The sequence below is a fragment of the Hippoglossus stenolepis genome, chromosome 17 (genome assembly GCF_022539355.2).
Source record: "Hippoglossus stenolepis isolate QCI-W04-F060 chromosome 17, HSTE1.2, whole genome shotgun sequence".
NCBI classification, from domain to species: domain Eukaryota; kingdom Metazoa; phylum Chordata; class Actinopteri; order Pleuronectiformes; family Pleuronectidae; genus Hippoglossus; species Hippoglossus stenolepis.
In genome coordinates, this window is record NC_061499.1 from 10289155 (window position 1) to 10298286 (window position 9132).

A 9132-nucleotide genomic window follows, 5' to 3' on the forward strand; every position below is an offset into this window, starting at 1 on the left:
CATATTTTTTTGGGGTAATTTACGTCACCAAGACATATTTGTTCCCTATGTTGACCGTCGTGTTTGCACTGATTAAGGGTTCACTGTAGTTCCCCGGCAAACAAAATGTCATCCCTGCCGTGTACTTATGTATGGATTGTTTGACATTGAACTCCTGTTGAGTCTTGAGTCCCAGGAGGATTATCAGCGTCAGGCACCAGGTTCAAGCTGCACGGCACGATTTATGAAAGAGGAAATAACACAAATCTGTCACTTAGAAATGCAAAGTTGGATTCACAATAACAAATATGCACAATTTTCCAAATCAGTGCCCGAAATTTTAAATTATTTGGCTATAACTGTTCAGGTTAGACAAGTAGCCTATCGTAGGTAATATTGGTTCATTTTAGCGACTTTAGATCGATATTCTTATATAAGGAACATACTGAGTCAGTTTTCGTCAGACTTAATGATTGTACTAACCAGTTTCCATTATACTATAAACAGCAATTGTACCCACAGTGGATTCTGCTCCTCATTAGTTGTACAAACTCTCTCTGAAACCAAAAAAAAAATTGGTTTTATTATCACGTTCCTGTCTCAGACGTTGTGTAAATCCGTCACCAATTGTTTTTTCTCCACAGCAAAACATTTGTGCTGAATCAGCAGGACTCCGGCAGTCCCTTTTGTGCTGTTCATGAATCCTCTGCAAAGCCTGCCTCCTCGCTGCAGGCTGCACCGCTCACTTTCTCCTTCCTTTAATAATAAGGGCTGGATTTGGGAAGCCCATGGCTAATGTCCATGAACACACTGTGCAAGTCAAGTAGATCCAGGGTTCAACTGTTGGTCTTGCATGTCCCCGTGCAAGTATATAAACCATTATTTGTACTAGATTTAGCAGACTGTTCTCACAGTTTTGGCCAAAAAGAATCATGATTATTTCATGTGAATTCCTCTCTGATGTTATTGATTGTGTAATATAAAGAAAATCAACTTTTCAGGTTCTTTTCTCTTTCCCCTCATTTTCTTTGAACAACGTCTCTTCTGTCGTTCTAAATCACCTTTTCTCTGTGTGATTTACAATACGCCACCAATCCTTACACGAACACAAGCTGTAATACAGGTAAAAATGTACACCAGTATGTTTGCACTTTATTTGGATTGTCCTTTGTCCTGAAACGTGTCTATCAGACAGAACACACCTTGTTCATGGCCTCTGATAACAACCCACACACACTCTTGGGAGTGTGACTGTGTTCAGTCCTGCTCCTACGGGTGTGCCCGCTGCTTGAATGTCTGCCTGAGCACCTATTTCATACTGAGTTGTTGGACACACACACACCCACACACACACACATAGTAGGAGCCATGTTTCCAAGGTCTCTCTGTGCCTGTTTTTCTATTCATGCAAATGTGCAACATTCTGTGTGACAGAGATATGAAGCGAGGGTTTGCATGCAGGTGACTATGCCAGTGCAATAAAACACAAAGTTATTTTGAGTGTGTGAAATGATTTGTGACAGAAGTGCAAGTGCCAATAGAGAAAGTCTGCTTACATGAACGAGCTCTGATGATAAATAGTAGCAGGTATACAGGCACTGAGACGCAGGGTGCGGCCACTCAACGGAATGTGCTCAAGGCATCTTACCACACCCAACCTCCTTCTCCTTTCCTCTCCCTTTCTCGTTTTCAATCTCTCTCTCTTTCATTCTCTCTCTCTCTTTCGTTCTTCCCCTCTCTCTCTCTCTCTTTCTCTGTTCTACTGACTCAGCCTCTCTCTCCCCATCCTCCCTCCCTCCCCCAACCTGGCAGCCATTGAACAGGTTTGCAGGTCCAGGCAGAGTCCCGGGCAGCAGAGAAATCCTGGCCTGCACCTCAGCATGCCTCCAGCTGAGAACTCTGTCTTATCTGGATCTATTTGAATTCAAACAAGCTGTATTGACTTTGCTGTTACAGGTCAATGTTAACAATGCAGATTTATGCAAGCAGAGTACAAACTCCAGAGATATGTATCATAGATCAAGTGCACAAATGCATATGTCCTCCATAAAAGTCTACATTTCTGACTGTCCAAGTGTCTGACACTTTACTGGATGAATGATCGTCACCTTTCTAAAACATGTTCCCTCATTAGTTGTTTTGGTGTTTGTGGTGCAGAGCATTATCTAACACTGTGGTTCAGAATCTGCCATGAGTGATCCGCTGGGTTCAGATCTGGAGACTTCAAAGTTATGTCATTTTAATGCTCATCAGACCAATTCAGTGTCCCTGCATGCACAGTATGAAAACACTGTGTGGACTCGTACAATGAATTAGTTCTGCAATGTAGTCATCTGCATTGAACAGAGAGTTTTAGGAAGCAAAATGGATTGGAAACTCCAGTAAGTGACTGCACAAAATATTCCAGCACATCTATAACATCTTATAGCACATCTTTCATAGTTTGGCTTTTGGATTTTGTCACTTTTAAAAAGAAATAGCTTGTCACACCTTCATATTTATAGAACAGACAAGAGAGAGGTATCAATTTTCTGATGTAACTCTCAGCAAGAAAACACATGTGCACTTTCCAAAGTGTCAAACTATTCCTGTAATCGTAATTGTGAATTGTTAAAAATATAAACTGGTAGAAACCGGTATAATGCAATTAAACATATGAAGATATAAATTGCATGGAATTAAAGTTTGTCAAAAGTCGTATATTGTCTTCGCAACTGAAGATTCGAGAATTTAGATTATTTTCAACAGGCTATTAATTTTTGCATTTCTTGTTTACAGTCCCACCATATTGTCTATTAGTCCATCCATCTATCCATTCATGTATCCATACATACATCCATTATCTTTATTGCTTTTCTTGTGATGGTGATGATCTAGAGCTGAAGCCATCTTCTATTAGTCCTCCAGTTTAATATCTATCAGCCGAGGAAAGTCACACATACACTTGAAAGCAAGTTATGGAACATGTGGTGAGATAGTTATGTCAACATTGAGAATGAAGTCTGTGTGGTGTTTGCACAGTCATAGCTTTAGTCTAATGATGATGTTGTATACATCCAATTGTCCAATCACTATATAGACTGTGTATGATAGTGGGAATGAATGTGACATATTAAAGTCATACATGTTATAATGTTTCTAATATTTTATTCTTTCAATTTAACTCAGTGAGGCCCAAGATAGACAACACATGTTACTTTTGTTCCTAAGTAGATTTAATTAGCGTTTCCTCCGATCAATAGAAATTTGCTCCATAGAAAGATGATACAAAGAGGTTACTCTGTGAGTGGGCTCTTGTGTGGTCTCTCTTTCTTCTCTCTGTTTGGGGCCTGCATCTCTGCGGCCCTGTGAGTTTTCCCAGCATGCTTTTCTCACGCTGTAATGTCACACCCGAGTATAAGGTGACTCTCTGGGGCCTGGGGCTTTGAGGTCATCTTTACACCAACCTGCCTGGAGGAGAGGTGCACACGAATGGCCGGTTTGACACTATACAGTGGCTTTATGTAAGAGTTACACTGTGTTTGAGTGTGTGTGCACACAGTCACATGCCAATGAGACACTACACCCTCATTACCACCCACCATATAATGATATTTCACGGTATGTTTCTCCAGTCTGCGTCGGGTCCAGTGACTGAGACCCTACAAAAGGATTTTCTGGACAAGCAACAGAGTAAAATGTGATCCTTAATGAGTGAATCAATATAGTTAGATGAGAATTTGTAGGTGTGTGTATGTATGTATGTGTGTGTGTATGTGTATGTGTATGTGCATGTGTATGTGTATCTGTATGTGTATGTATGTGTATGTGCACGTGCATGTGTATGTGTATGTATGTGTATGTGTATGTGTATGTGCATGTGTATGTGCATGTGTATGTGTGTGTGATGTGCGTGTGTGTGTGTGTGTGTGTGTTGTGTGCGTGTGTATGTGTATGTGCATGTGTATGTGTATGTGTATGTGTGCATGTGTATGTATGTATCTGTATGTGTATGTGTAAGCATGGGTGTATGTTGTGTGTATATTTTTGTTTGGACTTTAGTTTTTTTTAGATGTGTGTGTGTGTGTGTGTGTGTGTGTGTGTGTGTGTGTGTGTGTGTGTGTGTGTGTGTTTAGCAGGAGACTCCGACATGCATTACCCACAGTTGTATTTTTATTGGGTGGAGCATCATTATGAATTATGAACAGCTCGAGGTATAGTAGGAAAGTACCCACAGTGAGTGAGTTTTGTAACGTCACTGCATACCTGTGACAGGTGTTGCCATTTTCCATCTATAATTACTTCTCATGAAATGACAGTAATGATTATTTAGAAAACACTATGCATAACTTTACAGACAGGATGCACAAACAAGGGTTCTATCTATCAAACCAGCTCGACTCTGGCATGAGTAATTGTTACTAGTGTTACTAGCTCTAATTAATAATAACAGAAGCTTTGAATAGTAAATCATTCAAGAGCACATGAACAAATCCATACACTTAAACAAGACTTTCCTTTTTTTTTTTTTGAAATATCTTCACAGGAAATCCTCCATTGTAAATAACAGAATGTTACACACCCACAAAGGTCCTTGTGAAGGCTTGGTCTTTACCTTTGGACTTTCTTTCAGCAGGATCGGCTGCGCAGGACCACCACAGCGAGCACTCCTGCCTCTTACAGGAAGTTCAAGCATTGATAATGTGCTTGAGGTTGAAACCATGCATGCTTCTCAGGTTAAGGTGTGAAAAGCACTTTAGAGGTTCAAAAATAGAAGACAGCAGCACACCCGAAACATTCAAAGTGGAGATGTGACACAGATCGGTGTTTGCAGCAACGACTCTTGCTATTTATCTTTCCTTGAATGTGAAATGCGGGCTGTAGATGAGAGAGGCGAACGGGACTGATAGAGGCATAAACATGCAGCAGGTCGCTGATGGATATCAGTAACCAAACAAAACAGGTTAACGAGGCAGTAAAAACCAAGCCTTATGGGGACAGATGTCGTCTGCAACCAGGTCACAGTGTTGAGAAATTAGTTCAGGGAAATTTGTTTAACCTGCCATTTAAATTGGTGTAGGCCGGTAGATTTCGTTTACTGTGAAGAGCCTACTGAACTTATATACGGTGGATACAAGACGCCTATCTTTAACTTCGTTGTATTATTTGTTCTCTTTCTTATCAGCTGGGTAACCGCCGCTGTCTTATGACACTATTATCACTGTAAATATTATTCATAGTTTCCCTCTGGCATGACAAAGTTGTTCATCTGGTCCAGCAGAACTAAATGTGGTTTCGTAGGGGGACTGAGTCACTGTAGTAACTTGTTTTAATAGAAACCTTAAAAGATTCCCAAAATAAATGTTTCCCTCTGTGCACCAGAAGATTCCACCCCTGTGTTCAGCCGCTCTGCTATTATGTTCCCCTCTGCGTTTGGTCTGTGTGAAAACCATCTGCTGTGTCATACTGCTCCCTAGTGAACTGAACTGGATTGTGTGGAATGAGTTCTTGCATCACATTTCGAAAGATTACAGCAGTTTCTGTAAATGAAACCAAAACAGAACTGAAAAAAGGTTAATGTGCTGCAAGGACACATTTTGACACGAGTATGAGGAAAAAACTGTGGTGAAGAAAATAGAGAAAAGTTGCTGGGAGAAAATATGAAATAGGGAAATGTTTTTTAATGTCTGGGGAAAATATGAATATGAAAACATAACAGCTGAAAAAATGTAAATGGGCTCGAGATGAGTTACTTGGCAGGCTTTTTAATAATATTAAAAATGACTTTTGTCATTTAAGGTGTTTGATACAATGCCTGCTTTACAAAATCCCTGCAGCCAAACACAAGTAATTAGGACAGACAGAAATTATGTTTAAAATGTCAGTAAAATAACATAAAAACAATCAAGTTCAATTAATTATCAAATATAGAATAAATAAATTAAATACCAGAATATGATCAATAATAACATACAAATAATTACTCAAAGTAAAACAGTGTGCTCACTTGTTTTGGTTTTTTTGCCCAAGGTTAATGTCTGAATGCACAAATTAAATTCAATCATAACATCATGTGTCAGCAATGTATTTAGGGGATCTTCCCGTCACATGATGCACCATGGGCTTGGGGAAAGGAAAACGAAACTTTGATGGTAAGTTTCGTTTTCCGGAGTATCGGCTGATGAGACACAATAAATAGAGGCTGAGTGCAGAGGACATTACAGACACTGCTGCAGAAGTTGAAGCGTCCTTTCGTCTCAGCTCTGAACCTCCGAGACCAGAAACTCTTCAGATATCCCTTCGTCGAGGAACCATGGCGGGATCTACAGGTAACACTGAATACTTTTTGCATAGTTTGTTAATATTCTTCTTAGTTTGGTGCAACCTGTTACGGTCATTTTGGTGCCATTGCTGCAACGTCTCCAGTGTTTGTAGTTTACAGCTTATATGTTAGATCTAGTTCATTTTTGATTAAAAAAGATGGAAATTTTTTTTAAATGCTGAATTGTCGGAATTATTTGAAGCTTCATTTTCGTACAGTTTGTAAAAAAATTTTAGTAAGACAGAGACACATTTTTTATGATTATTGAGCTACCACCATAGACGGAAAATAAACATGTTTTCACTTCCTCCCTCTACGCATCAATACATGCGTTTAACCAAATGCAACACAGTCTGAGCAATCAATCAGGAAATGTCACCACATTACTAAAAAATATTTCATGTGTATTTTGTCCTTGTCCCAACCACTAACATAAGGGAGGCGAGATTTATGGCCTATACTGTAGCCAGCCACCAGGTGGCGAACGAGACGCTTTGGCTTCACTTTTGGGGAGCTGCCTTGCCGTCCATCTTTATAAACAGTCTATAACAGGGGTAGCCAACACGGTGCCCGTGGGCCCGTATCTGATGAATTTATGTCACAAACAAATGGTTGCAACACTTTCTGTAAGCCTTTTCAAAATAAAAGCACTCCAGCGTTTGTTAATGATATCCATTCCCTTGTTTAAAAAGTTTTTTTTATTGTGAAATATTTGCAGGAGCGGAAAGATGCACGGCTTCATACTGTGTAGTACTGGTATTTATCTGAGTACAAGGGACTTCTTTCATACAAGGCAATAATCATATTTGTGGCCATATTCAAATCAAAGCCTACATGTAAAAACATTGTGCTGCAGTAGCAGCTCCTCTGCAGAACATGATGTGGAACTGAGAAGCTACATATTTTGCATTGTAAATATGAATTGATATTAATTTGAATATTGTCATTGAATAGAAAAGGTTGCACAACTGCCTCTCTTTGTGTATATTTATTTCTTGTACATTCAGCCTTTAACAGAAATTGCAAAAAATAATAAATATGACCCTCCTAAGTGGGTTTTTTGGAAGATATCAGGGTGGTAGCTCTCTGCTTACGTTTGGAATTAAAAAGTGCTCTTGGGCTCGAAAAGGTTGGTGACCACTGGTCTATAACTACCACCTTGACTTGTACTTTAACCTGTTTCTTTTTTCACATCCCTGCAGAATGGGTTCCAACCTTATGGCTGGAGACTTTTGACGAGATGCTGAGTGATGACAATGAGCTGGACTATGGAGACCAGTGGACTCTCAACTTTAACTACAGTCAGGACGACAGTGTCACCAAAGAGCAGAAGAGGAGAGGCTGGAGGGTCTACTGCCACAAGGCCCATGGAGAGTATGTATCCAGCTATATTCTCAAGATATCTAACTTTACAGTATATCATATACTAAAGATGGACAACATGACAGCTCCCCAAAAGTAAAGCCTAATTGTCTTGATCACCCCCTGGTGGCCGACTGCTGCATAGTTGATTGGGCATGGACTACACATTTTTCTCAAACATGGTTTCTGTCAGGTAGTTCCTATCACACTGATGTATGTTCAAGTGATAATTTTCCCAGCAAGTTTGTTTTCAATCACTTATTTGATGTGATAAAAATGGGGTGCAAGGTCATGATTAACAGCTGAGACTGACTTTTGCCTGTCTTCTTATATCCCTCAGTTTCGAGTGTGAATCCTGCTCCAAGACCTGGCACTCGGCTAAGATAGTGGTGTTGTTTCGTTACCGGCTGCAGAATGATCGGGGGACAGTGATCATGCGACCCTTCGGTCAGACCTGTCGCAGCTGCGAAAACGAGCAGTTTGAGCGACCTGGTTTTCCCCAGGATGAGGTTGAACTTGCTTTTAATAGGCTGTTTTCCAAAATCCGGAAGAATTGCTACGGGGAAGAGTCGGACGATGATGATGGTGACTCATCGAGAAAAGAAAAGCGGACCAAACCCCATGAGAGCAGCCTGTGTGAGGCCTGCAAGGCGGGCATTTGCTCTCAGGCTAAGGACCAGGAGTGTGCGAACTAAACACTCAACAAATCTCTTCCGACTATACCTTGAATAAACAAAAAACACACAAAAAAAACTTTAGTTTAAACAAAAAAATTAGTATCACTTAATTGGCACTTTCTTATAGCACTTTGTAGTTTGGCTTTCTTGAAGAAAATGGTACTTTCTTGATTCTTGTTGTTCTGGTGTAATCTGTTGTAAGTCGCTTTGGATAAAAGCGTCAGCTAAATGAAATGTAATGTAATGTAGAGAGAGAGAGCGTCTTAGTCTTAGGATGACAGGTGCAGAGACTGACAGTGACAGTTTTGTGCAGGTGCACATGTTCTTTATCACATCAGCAGGAAGTTATGTTATTTTTTTTCTTTAGCATGACAGATGGGGCATTGGTCTCGGTGGATTTTCATTAACTATTTATGTTAATGGTTTGCTATGACATTAATACATCATCAGTCAAATGTAGCAACATATATATTATAAGTGGCAGTTAAAAAGTTGTAAATAAAGTGTTTTTTTATTTGGTTTAATATGTATTTTTGTAGTTTTGTGTATGAGTATGTGGTAAAAAGTACTTTAACTTTATCATACATTTGCTCATTTTCTTACTGTTGTGCTTGGTTAACCATTAAAACAGAAAAAAATTGTGATGGATGAAATTGTACAGTTATGAGATTAAAGCCAAGTTAAAAAAATAAAAATACAATAAAAAAAAATCTCTCATCTCAAGCATCTATCTTTCTGCTGTTAATACACAAAATACACAAAATTGTAATTTATCAACGTTGCACAAGACGCTTACATAGCTGGCTAACTAGC

At 39.5% G+C, this 9132-nt stretch overlaps 1 protein-coding gene across 1 annotated transcript; it reads left to right on the forward strand.

Moving 5' to 3' along the window:
* The first annotated feature begins 6128 nt into the window (after window positions 1–6128).
* On the forward strand, window positions 6129–8843 carry LOC118124378 (receptor-transporting protein 3). Its single transcript, XM_035182058.2, has 3 exons — window positions 6129–6287; window positions 7483–7654; window positions 7983–8843. The coding sequence occupies exons 1-3, from the start codon at window positions 6272–6274 to the stop codon at window positions 8335–8337; spliced, it is 543 nt and encodes a 180-aa protein (XP_035037949.1). The 5' UTR covers window positions 6129–6271; the 3' UTR covers window positions 8338–8843.
* Window positions 8844–9132: the final 289 nt, after the last annotated feature.